General features: G+C 43.3%; 1 protein-coding gene and 2 long non-coding RNA genes across 3 annotated transcripts; 1 reads left to right on the top strand and 2 right to left on the bottom strand.

Annotated features, from left to right (window-relative positions):
* Positions 1 to 869: 869 nt before the first annotated feature.
* On the bottom strand, positions 870 to 12,698 carry LOC117226261 (uncharacterized). Its single transcript, XR_013034415.1, has 11 exons — positions 12,334 to 12,698; positions 10,310 to 12,260; positions 9,934 to 10,192; positions 7,945 to 8,375; positions 7,151 to 7,262; positions 5,869 to 7,030; positions 3,322 to 3,514; positions 3,125 to 3,229; positions 2,769 to 3,067; positions 1,386 to 1,609; positions 870 to 1,282 (listed from the first exon to the last, which is right to left on the bottom strand). It is a non-coding gene; the product is annotated as an uncharacterized LOC117226261 (long non-coding RNA).
* A 1,220-nt stretch (positions 12,699 to 13,918) lies between these two features.
* Positions 13,919 to 17,315, top strand: LOC117225990 (dopaminechrome tautomerase). Its single transcript, XM_076525250.1, has one exon. It carries the CDS (start codon positions 14,322 to 14,324, stop codon positions 15,618 to 15,620), a length of 1,299 nt encoding a protein of 432 aa, XP_076381365.1. The 5' UTR covers positions 13,919 to 14,321; the 3' UTR covers positions 15,621 to 17,315.
* A 3,433-nt stretch (positions 17,316 to 20,748) lies between these two features.
* On the bottom strand, positions 20,749 to 21,868 carry LOC117225991 (uncharacterized). Its single transcript, XR_004491679.2, has 3 exons — positions 21,722 to 21,868; positions 21,461 to 21,527; positions 20,749 to 21,107 (listed from the first exon to the last, which is right to left on the bottom strand). It is a non-coding gene; the product is annotated as an uncharacterized LOC117225991 (long non-coding RNA).
* Between the last annotated feature and the right edge of the window lie 280 nt (positions 21,869 to 22,148).

Below are 22,148 nucleotides of genomic sequence, written 5' to 3'. Positions count from 1 at the left end.
TAAATTTATACTACTTATTGTTTTGTCAAATTTTGAAGAATGTAAACGACTTACTTATTAAGCTCTATTCAACTATTTTCTATCTGATCTAGCTTATATGCAACCAGAGGAAATTTTTTCCCTGATGCATCTAACTAGTATATCGTAAGGGGCTGCAGCTAAATAGCATAAGCTAAGGGGCTCCAAGTATGAAAACTTTTCTTTTAGGCAATTTAATTATCTTACCCTGGATTTCGTAAACATTCACATTCGGAAACCTTCGCCAGTGACCTATTTTTATTTTCGGATCCTCTATTTGCAAATCGAGGGTGATGTTGCAATCATTCAAACATGCGTCACGCATCGTGACACCTAAGGGCGATGTATTGTCTACGCCCGGAAACGCATTTGCGACACATTAAACGCATTATCGACTGAGCTACCGCAGGAACCTCTATAGTCGGCTGCAAAAGACTTTGCTGCGCGTTTAATTATGTTGCTAAAGCGGCCGTGAAGCTACCACTTTAATTTTATTCCTTTTCAACTAGCGTTAAAATAAACAGAAGAGCGACCTTAATCCATTCCAATAACCTTCATAAAGATGGTTAGCTTTCTTCATCCCTTTTATCCATAGACCAATGCCATGTTGGATTTTTTGGCTACATTTCTACATTCATAAATTAAATAATTTCATAGAAATTGTACTCGGTAGAGAATGTGTCAGAGAAGTGACTAAAATCCGGCTATATATGTGACCTATCCAAGTGGCATCGCGACTGATATCGTTCCCCGGTCATAATCGAGTTTACTTTCTGGCGAATTACAGGAAAATCGATTCCTCTGGGTTCTCTGTTCTTTGGAAGAAATCGAATGCAGCTATCACGTGACGATTGTGAGACGAATTAGTTTATAATATCGTCTGCTACTGTCGGGCGTAAACAACACTGACTATAGCCCATTCATTACAGTCTATTATTGAATTCGCGACTAATTATATAACTCGATGACGAGTACGTATCCAAGGTACACCGAGTGTTTTCGTCATCCGAGTTGCTGTATGCTGGTTTAATTACTGAATTGAATCATTTGGGCGGCGAACCTCGCGCTTGCTGTTACCAACTACCACGTGCATCCTTTAATAGCACCGGCATAGCACTGAAACAAATTCGTGGAGCTGTAACTGGCATTCTGAACAAGGACACATTGATAAAAACTATGGCAGACCATTCTTCTACAGATTTTTCAAACTGACCAATTCTTCACCTTTTCCAAAATAAGCCTGCTTTTTACTTCTTTTCAGAAACTGAAAGATTCAATGACAATATTTAGTGATATTCTCGTTTAGTAGATATTTTAATAAATGTTTTAAATTATAGACTCATAAAGATGACAGATTGTAGGCAGACCTAATATTTATAGTCACTCGATTATTCTATTAAATTCCGAGCTTTTGTTGGACAGTCCATTTTATCCGTTCTCTCAGTGACAATTATAGTCGTAGCAATAATAGGTCATTTAAGCAGCTGCAGTATTTGTTTTCCAATTGACTACCTTTGATCCTTCCACATCATGGTTACGTAAAAAGAAAATACGTTAGGTAACTAACTGTTTACTCCGTGACGCTGGACACCTGTGAATTAAAGGAGGAGCCGATGAGAATTTTTCGAGCATGGTGAAAATGATCCTTGCCAATCCGTTCGGTTGGTAATTAAATAAAGAGCATGGATCGCGTGTGCGATCATTCTCGTTTCTTCTTTGGAAAGTAACAACGGGTTGCCTTCGTATACGTAGCTACATACGTCGTAGGAGATCGATCCTCTGATTTTCTACGTTCAATGATTCAATGCACGAGCTCGTCTGGCTTCGTTAATTCCATTTCGACGTTACGCGAAGTAAAAATCTGTTGCGCAAGTTGTTCCTGGTTATACGACAGGGCGCACTTACGAAAATAACAGATTTTCACCGTGGGAAAGCCGCTTGTACGCGAGCAGGTACGCCTGAGGACGAGACAATTGTCTTCTCCCTCCCTAGAACAATGTCGCGACAGTGAGGAAGCGTTCATATTGCCATAACGTACACACAAGAATAATCGTTCTTCGCAATACCATTAATCTTACGCTTTGACCCAGCCGTTATCTTCTGATCTGTCATTCTCAGACTTCATATTATTATTCCTAGAAAATCTGGCACTTATGTATCGCAATTAGAACTTTAATTCAGCTTACACAAGCTGAGCAAAACAAACAGAGTTAAAGCCGTATGTTATCTCGCAACCAGAATAACAGAGTCTTTTTGATTTTAAATGGATTACTCTAAGCTGAGGAGTCAGATGAAGCACTAGAAAGCTCGTGTCAAAATATCTTCAGCCAGCTGTCGTACCAGCTATTCTCAGATGTTCATAAATATGCAGAATAAAGGGAACAACGCCGTAATTAATACTGTTCCCAGATATCAATCAATTTGCACAAATATTTGTAAGGAGCAGGCAGTAAAAAGAGCTTAGCGTAATTACGTGTCTGCGCATAAATGTATAGCGTAAGAAGAGGCGCTGGTTAATGCTTCCTCTAAGCTTACAATTTCGCGACCTACACCGTATCGCCTCAGCGGTAATCAATTTAAATGGATGCAACGTTTCGTAACGCATTCTCCAAACAGAACGATGAAGTGGGTGATAATGGAAAAACGAAAGTTTTAAACCGCGTATTGGATTTACTCATTGCGAGAGGGAAAGACTGGCTCTCGATTAATTCCTCGAGCAATTAATAAGTCGATCGTCGCTCGTTCCCCACCTGTGTCCACAAAAAGGGTGCCTGATCAATGGAACGACTGTCGGTGCTGGTGCTGGCCGATTAAAATGGATGGGATGGCGCAACGAATCATGAAACGGTATGACTCGTGCCATTAGGCTCAACGCAGATAGTCGCTTTTGTCTTCAAGGTCCCGGCCACCTTGGTGTTCGGACCTTTTCCTCCGCAATCCTACGAACGATTCTGAGCGGGCTGCCGAGCGTGTTCGAGAATTGCGCAAACGACCGTCGGTTGTTTCCTTATACGAGCTTCTCCGCAAAAGCGCTCGTACGTATTTACACCTGTAAAATAATTTCTGTTCTTTTCACGTTGTAGACAGTCGAATTTAATATTCATACGTTGTTTTTGTGTCGAGGACTTCGCGCAAAATACCTTCCTGCGTCCAACAAACGGTTGAAGTTACGTAATTAATGGACTGTGGAACCTGCAGCTGACCCGATTGCCTAAAACACATTGCAGTAAAAAGTTGTATGAAGTTTAATGTGGTTTTTATCTGTCTATTGATAGTCTAGAATCTTGATGAGGTGCTTTGTACCTTTGGAACCTGATAATCCACGAATCAATGCGTTCTATGTTCCTTTTTCAACTCCTTGACTTCAATTAAAACGCGAGGGAACTTCCAGATGGAAATATTATTAAAGGGCAACGGATTGACAGTTCTCCTTGTTCTCCATCGAATGAAATCTGTCAGCGAATTGTCGCGAACAGGCGGCGCGATAGAAAAGCCCCTAGAAAAAACAGAATAGGGGTTCTGAATGGAGGGACTCGACCCGTAATCGCGCGGAATAGAAAGGCCAGGGGTTTCTACGGGGTCACCATGGCATAGGCAGATCTATGGGGTGAGGAAATCATAAAGGGAGAACCGTTGGTCGTTATGGTAACCGTCGATCTAGGATTTCATCTAGTCGGCATCACGCTGACTAGAATAGGTGACCTACTGCTCCCGAGAAATCTCGGTTCTACGAGTCCAACGTATTTTCATAAGCGCAAGCGGATGCGGAGTGCCCGTGACGTGTTGATTGTGAAGCTTGCTACACATTTATTTAATTCTCGTTCATTCCTTGTATCAAGTTTATACAATCCTTCACTGTTCTTGAAAATGTAGATTCTTATTTCAATCTTAAATTCTCATACATCTCCAGAAAAAGAAGTTATTATTTTGATTATTTTTCTTCCTATCGAGTTGATATTTCGAACGAAAGCGATCTTCGCTTCGAGATTCAAATTGATGTTTTGAAAGCATTCTGCAAACAAAGGATAAGATGTTAGTACTCTGATATTGTGGAACTTTTGGGGCGAACGTTCCAATTCAGAAGCAAAAGTGGCCTGATCTTCAGATTCCAACAGGTGTCTACATCGACGTTTTTCGATAAATAAAAAAATGTTGGTAGAAAATTGTAGTCACGTAGCGTGAACGGTGCCAACTTCTGATAAACTAGCCAACGACAACACGGGGAGCCGGGCACGTTCGTAAACGTTTAGCGTGTTAGCTCTCCGATTGGATCATTACCGCTTCGGAGCCCAAAGCGACAGAGGATTCGAGGCTTCCAGTAGATTTTCACGCTTCGCCGGGGAACGCAGTCTGTCTAATCAAATTGCACGACGTTTCACGGAACACCAAGCGTTCGCACGCGAAAAATATTCAGTGAACGCCTGGCTTCTGAACCGTCTGCCGAACCCTTTCCATTACTTCTAACGTGTAACCGAATAAACTACCGTTCGAATTTCAGATGTCGCCGCTGTGAAATCGAATAACGTTTTAATCTACCGTTCATCGATTCGGCAACACCCCATACGAGAAACTTTGCGGATCAAGTTCCGACAAAGCTGATGGAACCGTGATCGATGAGAGATGGGCCGCAATGCTGTTCGTGCAATCATGGATATCGTGTTAGGCTTGATTCGTTACCTAGTTTATCTATTATAGATTTTCTATTAGAAAAAACTTTCCAGAGAATGTAAATGTTTTTCGAACAGTACGAGGCGTAGACGACTTTCGCATTGTCTGTGCGGAAACGATTCAATTGAGCTTATTTTCAGAATAGTTTGAGATGTAGATCGATTTTCGCGATGGATGTACGTAATTTAGTGGGAAACCGATTCGATCGCAAGTGCGAACGGGCGGTTCTAGCCGGAGGTGCCGTTTGTCCTAGTTTCGCCCTGTTTTTTCCCTTTTCTTCTCGTTTCGGTGCGATGCGCCCATTATGGCACGCAGCACGAAAACGCCAATCGGCGATCGAGTACACCGAGAACTTCTTATCACGTGATATTCCGTGCACCAGGGTCGTGCAAAATCTCAAACAGTGCATAGTGCATCGTCGCTGCACTCCTAGCATCTCGCTAACAGCCGTCACGACGTTGATTCTCCCTTTCTATGACGCGCCACGGAATGACCTAATTTCGATTCCACCGAGTGCATAGAATGCTCGGCAAACATCCGACGGAAACACTAGAATCACAAAAAATGACATGCTTTTAGCGCTGAGCTATTCTACAAGAAATGTAAATAAATAAAAATTACTATCTCCTCTATTTCGTATGTTGTATGATATGCAGGAAGCTTCTTAGTTTATACTTAGTAATTAATTGATAACCTTGGTCGTTTGGATACCGCAGTCAAAGATAATGTCTTATCAACATTAGTATATCGCACATAATTGTATGCTAATGAGCAGGGAAATTCCATGATGCGTAGTTGTGCGGTCTGTTTAATCTTTGGGTAGTTCCCTCCGAGGAAAGCATTAAATACAATTTGTATTTGCTTGAATTTTTCAAGAGGATTGTCAACATTGTGGAAGCCTCTTTTGTTCGAAAAGGTGAGCTCGTTGCCGGGTTAGGGGAACGAGCGCAAGGACGACGTTGACACAATTAAAAGAGTCTAGGACAAATATTTGACCATGCGAATTTTCATTCTCTGGAGGTTCTCGACAGATCTAGGGCTCTCGTAGATCGCGTGCCTCGCGTGATCCGCGGATCGTTTAGCGTCGGGTTCTGCTTTTATTACTTTAGATCCTGGATAGAGACGACCCTTGCCAGCTCTCTTTGTACGCTGCGGTCTCCTCCCTCGGTTTAATGAAATTACCGGTATAGAGTAAAGTTGACGTAGACACGAACCGCCTCGCGAGCCATTCTCGCCTTGAGACGTCCAGGAAGTTCAGCGGCTCGATAAGCTGGAAGCGCAATTCCCTCGGACCCGGCAAAAATCCTCGACGAAACTCACTGACCAATCCGTTCACGGTGTCGGGTTGTTTAAAATCAAAGGTAATCTGGCGTAGCCGGGGTGCGAAGCTTCCAGTTAACCGGGGACCTTCGGAGCCATCATCACTTGTCGAATTTTACGGCTATTCTATCTATAGGAAGCAAAGTATCCAGATGGGAGACACGGTTCTATACCACAAGAACAATTCATATGCTCTTGAAGCTTACAGAGAAGGCTTCCAGATTCTATCCATGAAAACGAAGGTGTCCAATTAGGAGATACGATATTGCACCCTAAGTACATTTCATATGATCTTGAAGCTTAGAGAGAAGGATCTAATGCTCTTTCTTCTTCGATCTCGAGATTCTTCTTAAAGTTAGAGTTAATGAAAGTTTCTGAAACGTCAGCTGACTAATTTTACGAGATGGATACACAGGCGAGAACAGGCAATAAACTTCTGTGTCACGCCTCTCGATTAGAATCCGTAAATTGGGAATGATCGTGAAGACCACTATTCTTTGACCATCATAGTTTGTGAGTGAGGGCACGCGATTCCTTGCCAGCACAATATCCATTAGCGGGAGCTTTGTGGAATGATAAGCTAGCCAATCGGACTCTAGATCATCCAATCCCGATCGAGCGACGTTCATTTCTTCCCTTAGCGGTTCTGGGTGTGTTATCGTTCGTTCTGGCCGGTTTCCTCCTTTCGTTTCTAATCCGCGAACCGCCTAGCCCTCTCTTCCTGCTTCGACGGTTCTATTTTCAACGGCGCGCCGCACCGGAGCAACGTGGATTTTAGTAGGCCACTGGGAAACGGCGTGGCGAAGCAAGACGAGGCGCGGCCCCTGCCTCTCCTCGTATACGGCGAATTCGCGCATTTATGCTCGTTAAATCAGGCTGACTAATTTCCCTCGCTACATCCTATTTCTTCCGTTTATGGCTCGGCCAGCGGAACTCGCTCCAACACACGGTCCCACCTTGGAAAATTATTCTGTTGACCTTCGACGGCGAATTCCTTCGTTGGCTTATTCCAGGCACGCGACCGCTGTCGAGGAAAATTCAAACACCTGTTAAGGACACTCCAACTTTATCTGGAGCAAAGTCAGTGGTCGCTAAAAATTTAGACTTTGTAAGATTGATTAGGTTATGGAAACGAGAACAAAACCTTGATGTGCCTATTCGCCTAAATAAACAATTTGTTGTCTGCTGGTTATCAACACGAGCCGGTAATAGTCTCCAGTTTGGGGTATGTCCTTCTTTTTCTTGAACCATATTCTCTGCACAGAAAAAGAAAGCTGTTGTCGTTAACGAATTTCTCTAATGAGAAGCAAGAGAAACGAGAGCTTAAACTCCCTCTAATTAACTCGGCTCCAATATTTAAGTTGTTACTTGATTATTTCGCATTTCGCGATAGGGGAACCCACGAAATCGATTCGCACAGGTGTGCAAAATCAAACAGCACGATTTAATCGTGTTTTCACACTTGAACCGTTGGCAAGCCGAGGGCAAATTGCCAGAATTCGCGCGAAGTGAGTCTCGAGAGCTGCGAAACGACGAAAGTTTACACCGACGGACCAAAGAACAAATAATTCGACGACACGCCTCCCTCGGTTTTAACTGGGAAACTTCGATACGATTTACGAGCGCACTTTCGCGATACACCGAACGGATCGATGGATCCTGGGGCCATCGAACTTTCGGTGCTTTAATACGAGAAAGGAAAGTCGGAAGCGGGGCGAACGGATGCCGAGGAATCGACCAAATGGATGAACCGAGGGTGGCGAGAACCGCGAAAGAAATGTCCAAATAAATGGACTCGCTGTCGATTCTAACAGCAGGTTACCACCGGACAGATTCGAATAATTCCTGGCCGATGTCTCGTCAGCCAGAATTTATCTTCATCCTGCTCGATCGTCTGTAATTCTTCTCGTGTTCGTGCGAAAGGTATGTAACTGCTACCGTATATATTTCTGCCATCTGCGTTTCTCGCGACGCTTCTTGCAACCCTTCATTTCACCATCGGCTTTATTTTCAACCTGCTCCAATTGAAGCCGTCCACCGTGCCCTGCTGATCAACTACCAGAACCTGCTGCACGATTCTCTGTACAATTTTGACCCTCCTGCCTTATTTTCCGCACGCAATTTATCCTTTAGCGTCGACGCGACGCGACGCTTGCTAAATTTATTACGAATTAATCAAAATTGTCTACATCTATATTGCAAGAAACGGGAGTAACTTAGTAGTTTATTTTTACCTTTAATTATTTTAGTAGGTCAATAGTACTGTAGTAATGCCTTTCAATTCTTTTGCACATCATATTGATTAAAATAACAGCTAATCATTTTTGTCAAAAATAACATTCGGCAGCAGCATTTCCTGACTCCAATAACTGTAAAATAAAAGATAAAATAATGAATAAATTATTGAATAAAGTAAAATATTGCAAATACTTTTAGTGCTTGGTTGGTTTAGTGTTATAAAAAAAGAGCTTCGTTAATCTTGTTCATATTTCAAGTTGCGTTCACGTGGTAAAATAAACTGGAAAGCGTTGCGAGGGGAAAGCTTCGTTGACGAAGACGGTGGCTACATCCGATTAGGCTATTCCGATTACGATTCGAGCTACGTCTCTGTCGCATCGCGTCGCGTCTTGAGAAGATGAGTATAACGGAAGTGAGCAACGAGTAAGTGGAATCGGCGAATTGTTCATTGTCCGACGTGGTTCAATGTCGGAACAATGGCCGTCGGACGAATTACCTCGACGCGAAATCAAGGAAAAAAAGTGTGCCATGACACGGAATTTTTTCTGTTTATTTTCAGTGCGACGCGTCGCTGCGTCTTGATGGTGGAGGATGTGGAACTGCGTCGACGTAAAGGCACAACAAGGTCGCCAATCGTTTTCAAGCCTACGGACGCGCTCGGCACAATATGTATTTATTCATTACTCTGAATACTCGGTTGATTAGTCAAGTCGGTGTAAAAATATATCGTCCGCGGTAATTTTCCACGATCTTCCAGGATATCGAGCAAAAATCTAATCGTCTTCACCTTATGTGTCCGATAGGAGAACTCTCTCTCTCTCTCTCTCTAATTATCTGCGGTATATTATGCAATAATGTTTGTAGTCAGGCCGTGGAGGGCTAAAATCGTTCCTTTATGTCCGACTATAAACCTGAGCTACTTAAGGCGACTCTAGAGCCGCGATTTGTAACGTTTGCACGTGCCTGCAGGAATCCTCTGATGCACCTGCGCGTAGCCGCGAGGCAAACCGCGAGATCGTGACGGTTTCGCGAAGGATCCGCGTATGAAATTCACGGACGTATCCATTAGGACGTGGGTGTCACGGCGAAATCTTGAAAGGAGGATTTCTGGGACTGCGGTTTACGTTTCGCGGAGGTTACGACGGCGCAATATTTGTCCTAACAAGTAGCAAGCCAGAGACTGAGACGCCTGCGAAACAACGAATAATACCCAACGTTGCATTCTGCAGGAATCTTGGACAATTTTCATATTTTCTTGCGAAAGATCTCTACAGAGTAGACAAAAGTCTCCAACTTGATGCTGGAAATATTTTCTTTTCATTAATAATTCAGAGTTGTTCCATTTTTCTAAGCTTTGGAACATTATGTAACCGATTGCTAAGAATATTGATCTTTGAGAATGGCGCAGTAGTCGAACTTAATTTCTAAAGGTGATATTTGTACACGTACGAGGCAGCATGACCGTCACAGTAAACATCCTATTTGCTTAACAATTGCATCATGCACGATATCGATGACAATAATGTTCCGTTACGCATAGAGGAACCCGTTGCACCGCGGATAAAACACAATGTCGCCGCATGTTGCCTAATTAACAACTTAGAACCCGATCTAGCCAAGAAGGGTGTCAATTAACCCGGCATTCTTTCACGTGCAACTACGGTCTGCTGAAAATGGCGCAGCATCTACCGGGGTAACTGCGAGCAATTCGCGCTGGCAATATTAATCAGTCGTTGATTAGCATAAATCTGTAATTCCTGTCCTAGTGTTGGTTCAGTTCTCTGCATGGTAACGCTGCTAACGTCGGCTGATCGACCGCTTCTTGCGTCGTTAGAACATTGAATCTCATAAATCCGCTTAAGTTCTCAAAATAAACGTTTGTTCGCTTTATAGGTCTACATACACATGCACGTTGCTTCTCAATGACATCCATAATGTTAAAAATGTCCTGTCACAAAAGAAAACTTTTTAGATTCAGTTGCATATATGCAATAATTGAGTTTGAATTGGTTACATTGAAAATGAGGAAAAAATAACGTAACTATAAATTTAAATCTTAACCTACTTAACATCTCCTTAGCTCCACGAGAAGAAATCATGCCTTAAACAACTGTAAAGGGCCGCGACGATGATCTAGGATAGAAAAGTCTGGTCGGCCGTGTCGAATCGCAACCAGTATGGCATAGCTGTTGACTCACGATCATGTGACCTGTAACGTAATGTTATAACAGTAATAAAGTACGTGAACAGTGTCGATGTCTGCAATAGGTGTCAGTCGTTTCATCATCAGGGTCATCCAGATGCTACCATATGAGCGTCAGATCATACTTATTTATCGTTGTTTTCCTCCATTATCGTTCGATTATCCATATCGCTGGCAGTTTCACGTTCCTATAATTATGTAATACGGATATCCTTCTACTCGCAAGTAATTAAAGAAAAACGTCGTGACAACAGTGTAGCTCGCGGAACGATCGTTAAGGTCGAGCGTATGAAATTTTCCAAATTGTTCTACCGATTGCACCACATGTGCACACGGTTTTCTTGTCCGGTTGTACATTTCTTTCCTCGCGCCCCCCCCCCCCTTTTCGGTATCCTAGAAATTACGGTTTCCCGTCAACTGTTTGATCAGCGATTTTTGGTTGTGTATACATGTACCCAGACTTATTTACGGGATGGTCATCTAACGCAAAGCAAATAATCGTTCGCGAAAACTGGGCTAGCCCATGATATTATTGGTCGCCTCGTTATTTCAGTGACGGTGTGTCACGCCTGGCTACCAACGGTTGTTATCAATTTATCGCTACCCTGATCTATCGAGCGAGACCCGAGCTGGTTTTTTGGAATACCGGTCAGCAATTACATCGTCTACAATTCCGAACATCGCTTATGGCATAATATTAAACGCAGATTCCAAAATGTATTAACAACTTCTATGGTTTTTGGCGTAATTTTTACATATGCAGTACGGAGAAATGGAAAACATTATACAACGAGATAAATATTTCGTGAGTCGACAAAATGTTCAAAAGATAGTCGCTACTTACCAACGTGACTAAGTGACATTGCGCAGCGGTAAATAAATATAGTTTATATTCACAAGCGTATGTGTAAATGACCGTATATTTAATAATTTTTCTTTATCGCTATCGACGAACAGAACATAAATTAGAGCGTACGAAACATTTCGAAACAAAGTACTAGTAATGCTGTTCTAAAATCATATTTACAATGCAGTAAAATATTGTTTGGTATAGTGTTTTATCCATTTCTGGTGCAGGAAAGTTATGCAGACTAATCATTAGAATACGGACTTGATGCACTTGTAATACAAACGTTTCAACACATTAAAATGATTGGAAAACGAAATAAATATCTTTGAAAAGAGCACATCGAGACAACCAAACCAGCATGCTAGCAGTGCAATTTCATTTTTCAAGTATTTTTCGTGTGCCGCGTTCGATAACAGATATTTCCGTCTAGGAATTTCAACTAGTCGGATTCTTTCCGACTCTTCTAAATTCTGGCGGCGTCTTTTCATTACGATATACGAATCGAGGCACAAATTACGATAGTCCGCCGTGCGAGAGAAGGTTCATGCGCCTTTCGCGCCCGGGCCCACGAATTCTCTCCGCTCGGTGAATTTTTATAGATACTTGAACTGCTGCCAGGAAACGTTATTGTACTCGTTTCACGCGCGTGCTACCGTTTCGCATTCGAAGATACGCAGAGAGTCGATCAGATTCGGCTCCAGAGTCCGTCAATCAGCCGGCTGCCACCGACTATTTTTATAGCGGGAGCGGTGATGTAACTTTTGTCTAGCAACAGTTCCGCGGGAACTGCGCGCGAACCAACTAATCCGGCAGCTTGCGTGCCTGACCTTCACGAAAGACCATAATGATGGACGCAATGAACTCCGTAAAATAGTCGTTTTGATAAATATACAGAATATTGTAAGACGAAAAAGAATTGTTGACGATGAATTGCAAGAGCCGAGACGACTACACGAAAAATTACTGAAAACATGTATTAACACTTTAGCTACTGGAAACCTTTTAATGACTGCGCTAAAAGAAATTGTATACTTACGTGGCTCGATGGTCATACAATAGTTGTCGAGAATTTATCATTCGTAGCTAAAGCTTTTTCTGAAAGCCGAGTGAACTGTGGAAGCTCGGATCAAGGATTTCGAGGATCGTAGCAGTGGTGGACCAAGAGATCTCGGTTTCAGGCGGGTCTAGTACATCCATTGATCCATTTCACTTGAGATCAATGGATCACGGGGCTAGAAAACCGTTCAGCATGTGGTTACTCGGCGTGACGGCATCGGTGAAACATGCAAACGGATAAACAGCCAAAAAGATTGTTTAGCTTTATCCAGCTTCAGCTTCTTCAGCTTCTGGTCCATGAAACAGACTTTTAAACATCATGTCGAGCTGCATTACATAAAAGTATTCTAAAAATATTACAAACTGGCCACGAGTTTTTCGTTACCTTTCAGTTCACGGCAGATCCGTGGAAAAAAAATTGTCTCGCAATTGTCTCAGAATTGTCCCGTGATTCTCCTACAATTTCCATTTCATGATTAGATTAATAATCTTCGTGGAATACGTTGATTTTTTCCTAGTACGGTTATTGTTAGACTAAACGAAAGACGTTGGTGATTGATAGAGGCGCTTGGACCGGGGAACGGATAAAAGATATGTTGTAAGACCGGATCCGTTTGAAAAGAGAACGCTGAAAAGGGGTGAGGTGGCTTAGAAAAGACTGTTTGTTCGCGATCCTTCTTTATCTTCGCCCTCGGAGAAAGATGAGCCCGAAAAATCGATTCAACGGCTGTTTCTTCGTATTCTGTTGCGCGCGATTGCGTTTGCCACTGACGTCTGTCCGAGCTGTCCTCCTTCTGCACGAAGAGTTGCCGTTGCCGTGTCTAAAGTCATGCTGCTCCTTTGAGCGTTACCATTCGCATTAGGCTCAATTCACGCTTCGAAGGTTGTTTCGCAATAGTTCGTCACGGCGATACCGGTCGATCGTCATTGACTATCTCCATCGGTACTTCTGAATGATTCTCCCCTAGGATACCAGTCAGTTTTTCATCGACCAACTACAACAAACAGTTACATGCATTCTTTCGTGTAATTTTATACGATTCTTATTTTCACGTGGGCTTATTCTAAAATTGACTCAACAAGTATCGATGCTTATGAACTTCTTTTGGAGATATGCGAGCCTATGAAGCATCCGAGGTGTTTCTACGGAAGTATAGCGCACTGCAATATTCCCATGTCATCCTTAAAGCTGAAAAGATACTGATGACGCTTCGAACCGCGAGGAATCTATCCAGACTAGAGATAACGATAATCGTCGCGATTGGCGTCCGAAGAAATGTCGCGAGCGTCATAGTCGATCAGTGATTCAGCGAAGAATGTTAATTTGCATTTCCACAATACATCAACATCTCGGTTGGACAGGGAGTTACGTTTCGCGCGTATCCGTGGAGTTAGAGTAGGGGTGGGCTCTGGGTGTTCCCTGTTGCACGTTCTATCCGCACACAAGCCAGCGCGCGATCCCCGCACACCTATGCAGTTTTGTGCACGTGCAAGTGGCTCCGTTCGTGTAAATAGGCGGCGGTGTCGGGTGGGGGTACGACGCCTCTCTAAGCGACGCTCCGCGTCTTCGTCAGTCAAATTGCGATCGTCTCCGCGTGATGGGCCGCTGTTGAGGGTTGAGCGCCGCGAGTTTCTACCGGCACATAGTAGCTAGCACGCTTCATGGTGAAGACGAATTATTTGCTCGGCGACAGTGTTGGGGAACACTGGCGAGCTCCGGCCAACTAGTGTATTTAGCACGTACCAATATTCCGTGGAACCACACCGGTTCGTCGACGAGAATAAACGCGGAGCGAAGAACCGTCTTCCGGATCCCCGGCGACACTTGTCAGCTCGCTGTTCCGGATATCGGCTTTCAACTGGCTGAACTTCTCGCTCTTTCCTGTCGGCGCACCTAAACAAGGCGTGAAACAGACCCAAGAAAAGCTGAGATTTTTTTAAACGACCATAGTGAGACCAGTCAGCAGGATGAAGAGCTTGACCTTCTTGCTGTTGTTCCTGGTCACAGTGACCGTGTGTCACGAGCCGTTCCAAGTAATCTTCCAGTGGAATACAATCGATGTTGTCTGGCAATCAGAAGATGACAAGGAATTTGCATTAAACCACGGCGAATATGTGCCCGCTAATAACTTCATCTCCGGTATCAAGTTCTGGAAGGGTAAGATGTACCTGACCATGCCTCGCTGGAAGGATGGTGTGCCGGTCGCACTCGGAGTTACATCCGCCACCCCGGTGAACAAGGTTACGGCACCAGCCCTGGAAGCGTTCCCGAGCTGGGAGATGCAGAAGCTCGGCGACTGTAGTGCCTTCCAGTACGTGCAGAGCATGGAGATCGATCCGATCGGTCGTATGTGGGTGATCGACACGGGAAGAGTATCTCCTATGGCGGTAGAGACGAAGAGCGCCTGTCCTCCTCGTCTCGTGATCCTCGACCTGGAGAACAAAGGTGAGATCTTAAGAACCTACGAGTTTCCCCAGCACGTGGCACGCCCGGCAACCGCGTTCTTGAACGACATAGTGGTCGACCACGAAGACGGCGGCATGGCATACATCTCGGACAGTGATCGCGACGATCCGGGCATTATCTTATACTCGCTCCAGAACAACACATCTTGGAAGATCAGACACGACTCGATGAAGGCCAAGCCCGAAGCGGTGCGATTCATGGTTGCTAAGGTGCTGATCAACTTGCCGTTCCCAGTGGACGGGATCGCGTTGTCCCCTGCCAGCGTACAGGACAGACAGCTGTACTACTCGCCGTTGTCCTCTTTCCACATATACTCGATACCAACGTCTGTGCTAAAGACCAATATGAGCAACATCGATGATTACGTAAAGGAGTTAGGAAGGAAGAACTCGCAGTCCGACGGGATGATGATGTCCGCCACCGGAGTGTTGTACTTTGGATTGTTGGCCGACGATGCAGTGGCCATGTGGGACACCAAGATGTCCAGCAGCTTTAACATCGCGCAGAGGGTCATCTCCAGAGACCACGAGCGGATGCAGTGGCCCGACAGCTTCGCGTTCGACGACTCTGGCAGCTTCTATTGCGTGACCAACGGCTTGCAGAACATCCTCAACAACCGCGTGAACGTCTCCGTACCAAACTACAGGGTCGTTCGGTCGAAGATCGGGCTAAAGAGCTACCAATATCTAGAGAATGGCACCGCGCCACTGCAACCGGATATACTCACTTCGACCGCTAACAGGATTAGCCTCGGCCTGGCAGTAGGATTAGCCGTTCTGTTAGCTGTCGCCGTTCAGTAACGTCTCTCTTCCTATTGTCGTTTCTCCTCTTTTCTAGACAGTAGACTGTATCACAACGCACGGGTATACCAAAGACGTTCGACCCATCTTTCCAGTCAGATAACGCGCCGACAAAAGCCTATCCAGTGTTCCTCCGGTGACTCTGAACATCCAGTGCGACCCTCGATCCACCGATTCACGCGCGTGAAGTTATGGTTGTATGTACAAAGATTCAACGCCGGTTGGTTTCACAGCCGCACAGCCAAGCGTGACTCGGCCGCGTGTAACTGTAATGTGGGGCGTTTTCAAATTATACAGTGGATCAAACGAGCTCCTTTTATGGTGGTACACACCTTATTATAGGCGGAAGTATTGTAGCGATTTGGAAACGTTGATGCACACGTTGTAAGAGAAGCTGCAAAGAATCCGTTTCAGAATTCTACCGGGTAAATTTTCCCATACGTCCAGCGATTTCTGTATATTTAGGTTTTGCCCTCCATCGACTACCTGTACAACAGAATATTATTAACGTTTCCGGAGCGGCACATCATTTCCGTGTACATATAGCAAAGTATTAAAGAATATCAGTTCGTTCCAAAAAAGTTGCTAGTACTTCTTAGATTCGTTCTTAATGACGGCTTCGTTCCATCGAAGCCTCGATTAGATCTTCGTCCTCATCGACGGCTTATGTGCGAGGTCGTTTCTTTAACCTGTGGTTTGGGAACACCTGTGCCCGCAATTTCACGGTTTGTAGGATTTTCCAGCTTTCCATCTGCTTGTTCGTCGGGCTAGGATATATTTAATTCGATATTTATAGGTACACAGGTGTGTCGCATTTCGTATGTATACCCGTGTACCAGTGCGACCAGCGCGTGTACATGCATCGGAAGCTCTAGTCTAGAGTACGTCTTCGCGACAGTGTAACTGTGCAGACAAGACTACTTGTTACCATAATCTCGCGAAACCGAGAGTGTAATTAGATTGCACGCTGGTCTAGAGATACCCATCGTGAACGATGAATTTAATGGAACAACAGAAACGCCCAGGATCTCTCGAGACTCTACCAGGAAACCCGTCTCTCTATGTCATCTGATTGCCATCCAAGATTCCCGGGCGAAATTGATCTCGAAGAGTTCATCGGTACAATTACCACTGACGGTCTTTATCACAGGGAACAGTAGCGTATCTTCTTCTGCTGCAGCCACGAATCCGCCTTCGTCTGAAACGGAAGAACATTTTAGTTTATTACTCAAATAAGTAATTGACACGTTCACATCCTGTATATCTACGTTCCGGAAGAGAAATACAGAAAAGCTTCCAAATTATTCAGAAACTCCTAAACTAAACAAGTTTTTCAGTTAAAATATCATTAATTAAATCAATTTAATTTTCTAGAATATTTTTTGAGACTATGTTTCGGATCTCTGAACGTGTAAAGCTCTTTTCCAAAAATACCGAGCAATACCAAAGAGTTGATTCAATTGGTTTTACAATTGCGTTTCCCGCAAAAAAACCCGTCCGCGTTTCCACAAAGTTTCCTTAACTTTTGGATGTATCGAAAGGAAATCGGTCTGTACAAACTTTCAAAGAGGCCACTGGAAGGTAACAGCCTCCCCTCCTGTGAAGAAGAAGAATTAATTCGACAATTCCCAGGGTCCGCGCGAAACGAATACTTTCATTCCACTATGTATTAATAATAAATCTATCAGTATTCCAGCCGAATCTCCATTTAATCAGGCGACCGAATTCAATTGGCACGCGTGCCGCAGAAACAATCACGCTCTCGTACCGGGCGAAACTTTCGCCGCGACACCGACGCATTCGCGCTTAATTGACCCCGAATTAACATCGCCAATGGGCAGTATTAAATCTTCTGGCCAACGTTAAGCGACGATTCGACAGCAGTTGGACAAGATAATGGAAACAAAGTGGATAGAATCAGCAAGTTTTACAAAAGCGGAAACACATAGGTAGTATTCCTATTAATTTGTCCAACCTTTATAATATAGTTCGATCGCGCCCAATTCAAAGAGAAATTAAGAAAAAGCTGCGGGTAGAGGGGAGAATGAATAGCGAACGGACCGTTTGTCGTTGCGACGAAAGTAGTTGTTGTCGAGGTCCCTCCCGGAAAAGAAACAGCATTGTCGAGAATTCAAGAGGGTCATAGTTCGATCGAATGGGAACGACCACGCGACCAACCATAACGGGGGCGATAATAAACGGCAACGTAACGAATCAGCTCGGAAAATTAATCCTCTGTAACCAGTCATGAGGGGTCGCATTCCATTTTTCCAACTATGGACTCTCTTTCATATTGAAAGACATCGCTCTAGATATATGTAGAGTTCAGAGATTCCTTCACAGGTTATGGCGGATGATTATCTTCAGTGGAATAAGTCGTTCATTGTCAGACTGCAGAAGTTTACTAGTCTCTTCGTAAAGCATTCGCATCAGTACAAATGTGTTTCACTGATCGGTGGTTTTTGCCTCTTATTTTTAAAGTTCTGCTGTGTCTAATTGTTGTATTTTAATATCGTCCCGCGGTCGAGTGTGTTTCTTTAATTGGGCGCGAATTGCCAACGATTCGTTCTTGATTCGCCTTGTAGAGACGGAAGAATGTTCGGCGATCAATGGAATACCTTATTCTCATAAGGCTCTCGCTACTCCGACCTGTGAACACGGATGTATGAGTGCACGTATAATTAGTGTCTACGCTGCATATAACGCGTACGAATAACTTTAATGTATATGGCCTTATTTGCGACGATGAATTGAAACCGTATACCGGGAGAACGGTCGGAAAATGCGAGTTATGAATCATTTGTTTAGGCCGGTTCGGGGAACGCAACTTACCGCCATTTCACGGCGTTTGTTTGTTGCAATTATGTATTGTGTGTTCCCTTTCTCAGCGAATCGACCCAGAATGCTCGCATGGCTAACCGATTCAATGATATCTACCTCTCCTCCTTTTCACTGTAAAAAAGGGAAACCCTTCGTCTTCGCGCTACCTCCGCGGGCCCAGAAAATACGAAAACGTGAATACCGTAGATTCAGAAAGTGAAAGTAGCTTGCACTATTCACCTGCGACAGCTTCTCCTCTTGGGAGGCAGTGCAACTTGCATATCAATCCGATTATTTTACCTGGGACTTGACCATGGATCCGCCGAGATTACAGCGACCGTAAGTAGCAGAACGGAGTGCCGCAGGATGAATGTTTCATACGAGTAGAACGTGCACGGAATCCGTGTTTCCAGGTGCATTTTATTAATCAAAGGAAAAACGTGGAACGTCCATTATCGGCGCCGGCATCTCTATAGCTTCGGCGCGGCGTCATTCGGAAAAGGGAAACTCGAAAGACGAGGCGGGGAGGGCGATCTCGCTTTCAGCCTCTTCCCACAATTGTCTCCTCTTTCAGCCACGCAGCGTCCCAGTTTTGCGGCGGAGTGAGGTGCACGCACATTATTACGCGGCGCAAAACGGAGTCGGGGCCTAGCCCTGAACCGCGAGTCAACGAACGGCCAGGGAGAGGCTCGGAGGATTACAAAACTTCGCTGAGAAAACAGCGTGCACCTGAGATCCGATCGGCGCACGTCGAATCTGGGACCGAACCGCGCTTCGGGAAGCGATACTTGGATTATCTGCGGAATAGTCGCGCGGGAACGGACTTCTAGAACGCGAATTCAGAGAAAGACGTCAAGAATGCAAGCCTGAACTGGCTACAATAGTTTCACACTTCCGCTGAAATTTTCTCAGTAATCATCGGCGAACAATTCAATCTTAAACGCTACTCCCGATTCCCTGTGGCGTATAGTTTCCCAACAGTTTTTGGCTCTCAATCTTCTTTCAAAACTTTTCATTGGTTCTAAGGAACCCACAAATTTCTCAGCGTTCACGTTGAGAAACTATACTGCTTCGTATATTGCGAGGTTCTAGCTGAGGAGCGAGAGAATATTTTCCTCGGCGTGCAGGTTTTGTTTAGAAAGAAGAAATGATTTTATAGTCACACCTGACCAATGACTCACGAGATATCAAGATATTTCAATATCACGAGACATTGATGATGACTCACTCACAGATAGCATAAAAAATACTGAAGCATAGCCTTCGCGAAGAGACGCCGCCGGTCAATCGCATCTGCAACAAATGATGTCAGCCGATTATGAAAAGAATATTAAGCGCGTTTGACTCACAGGCGGAGTTCGGTGTTAATGTTCGTTCGAGGCGGTTTCTATTTACTCGTCGGATGATTAAGCGCTAACCAAACGTCCAAGGAGACTGCTCGATCGGCAGATTCGACTGTAGTCGCTCTTTCTGACTAGAATTGAATCGGTGCAACCATACCGAGACGGTTGACGAATCAATAAACTCTAGATTAATGCGAAGAGAGCCCGGAATAGAAAGAGAAAAGGGTGGTGGCATTAATCCGGGGTTGCCTGAACCGAGACTTACTGTACATTGTGGTTCTTTTTCTATGGATAATGATTCTTAATCTCTTAACCGAGCACGGCCAGTTATTTCATCATTAATATTCATCTGCTTCTTTTGACCGCTGATCGTATTCAACAGACATACTTGTCTACTTCTTTTTGAGACTTCAATGAAAGATCGCTCAGTTAGCAGATTAATTGGTGTCAGTAAATTCTAATCAAAAGCAGCACTGATTGCTGATCGACGATGGAAACGGGTGCCGACGGTGCACGACAGAGTGTTCTGCCGTTTATTAGGTTTGTAAGAGCGTTTTTTTTGTGCAGGAGTGGTTTTCGTTGATTCTGTCGAAAATTTTGGTTAGGTGAGTCCTGCCGCAGCTGATCTTCGGACTGGATTGCTTCGTGTGTGACTTTGTCCTGTTTATTTTACGAGCAACGTAAATGATTGATGTAATGATTCCATTCTAATGGTGATACAACTGGTGTTCGACATACGGAGCGATAGTAAGCATATGTACGCTAATTACATGCTCGTTCTATGTCAATTTACATAACAATATCTGTAAAGCTATATACACCGGGAAGATTAATATATTTTCTTTAGTTATATATATATTGTATATCGCGAGGTGTCGCGTAATAAAGTGGCATGATGCAGTAAACGATCATTTTACCAGGAAGAATTATAGTTCACCTAGGGAATCGTTTCATTAACGTTTGACTTTTAAATTGTACTTGACTTTTTAATGTAATTATTTTATTACAATACTACCATTTTTTATAAGACACCTGTGTATTGCGTAGATTAGAAATACACCTATAGGATTCAGGCCGGATATATCGACATTCGTGTCGTTGATGATCTATTACTTCGTGTATTAGAGAGTAACATAGCTATTACATAGTATTTCTGTAAATCATGTCTTATTAATAAAAAGATAGATGTTTGCAGACCTTGGATTTCCTCCTTTCATCGTCACGTCGCACTCTTAATTGTCTTCGTTGCATAACTACATATTCTCACCTCGTTAAATAACCACTGTTTCTTCATCGGCCAATTGATAGAATTCATGGCAAAGTACTAATTACAAAAAGAAAGGGTAATATTAAATCCAAAATTTTTACAAGAAATATTTCTTAAAAAATTGCATCGATCGTTTCTGTTAACAAATACTAATAACATATTCTATTTACATAATCTTCCGAAAAGAAGCGAACCTAAAATAAAACTGAAATACAAAATTAACCGACTAAAAATTTGAAGTTTTAAAAGAACCAAAAGGTTTCGAGGCATTATCAAAGATGGCGCCTTAAGTCCTATTAAAAAATCAGGCTCTGCCGGTAACATTCGACGCAACGATGCTAGTGCATTTTAGAAGTACTAAATAACTATAAAATATAATTTCTATTTTGCTTTCCAAAATTCTTACTTACTTATATTTAAGGTACTGATATGGCACCATCCTAGTATACTGATTTTCCGGAGAATTTACTAGATTACCTAAAACGGGAGAAAGACAGGTGTTGTTTAGCGAAAGTAATTTCTTTCTACTCTACTTCCCAGCCAGAATTTCGCAAATCCTTCATCTATTTTTGATGATCGTAAGTGAAACGGTCGTTCAAGCTTATTTATACTTAAATGTTGATACTATGTTAAATATTATTTATTATGTAGTACATAACTAAACATATTACCTTACTCGGTCATTTTTCACGAAAGTACATTCATAATGACGGCAATTGTTAAACAAACTCTGAAATTGATCGTTTCGATGATGTCAGCAAATACGTTCACAGCGTCTTGCAAATGCTAATGTTCGAATGAAAACAAGTCGTTTTTCAACCAATCACGAGACAATATGTAAAATTACGGCTCTCGTGACTGGCAGAAATCTTAAGTCTCGATTTTTGATTTCGAGAATCGAAAGTGCGCACTATTCGCCAATCGGAGAGCGCACCACATTTGAAATGAATTGCGCGTTAGTCCGTATTGTTTCCATACATCCAGTATGAAAACATTCCATAATTCATTTTGAATAATTAATTATAGTTTATTTGCATATTGTGCAAAAAGTTCTTTTAAGTCGAATTTTCTATCTATTTTTGCGCAGGTAACTCTTTT

This window comes from Megalopta genalis, chromosome 11 (genome assembly GCF_051020955.1).
Source record: "Megalopta genalis isolate 19385.01 chromosome 11, iyMegGena1_principal, whole genome shotgun sequence".
Classification (NCBI taxonomy): Eukaryota; Metazoa; Arthropoda; class Insecta; order Hymenoptera; family Halictidae; genus Megalopta; species Megalopta genalis.
The sequence above is the reverse complement of the archived record's forward strand: the minus strand, read 5'-3'. Positions and strand labels throughout refer to the sequence as shown.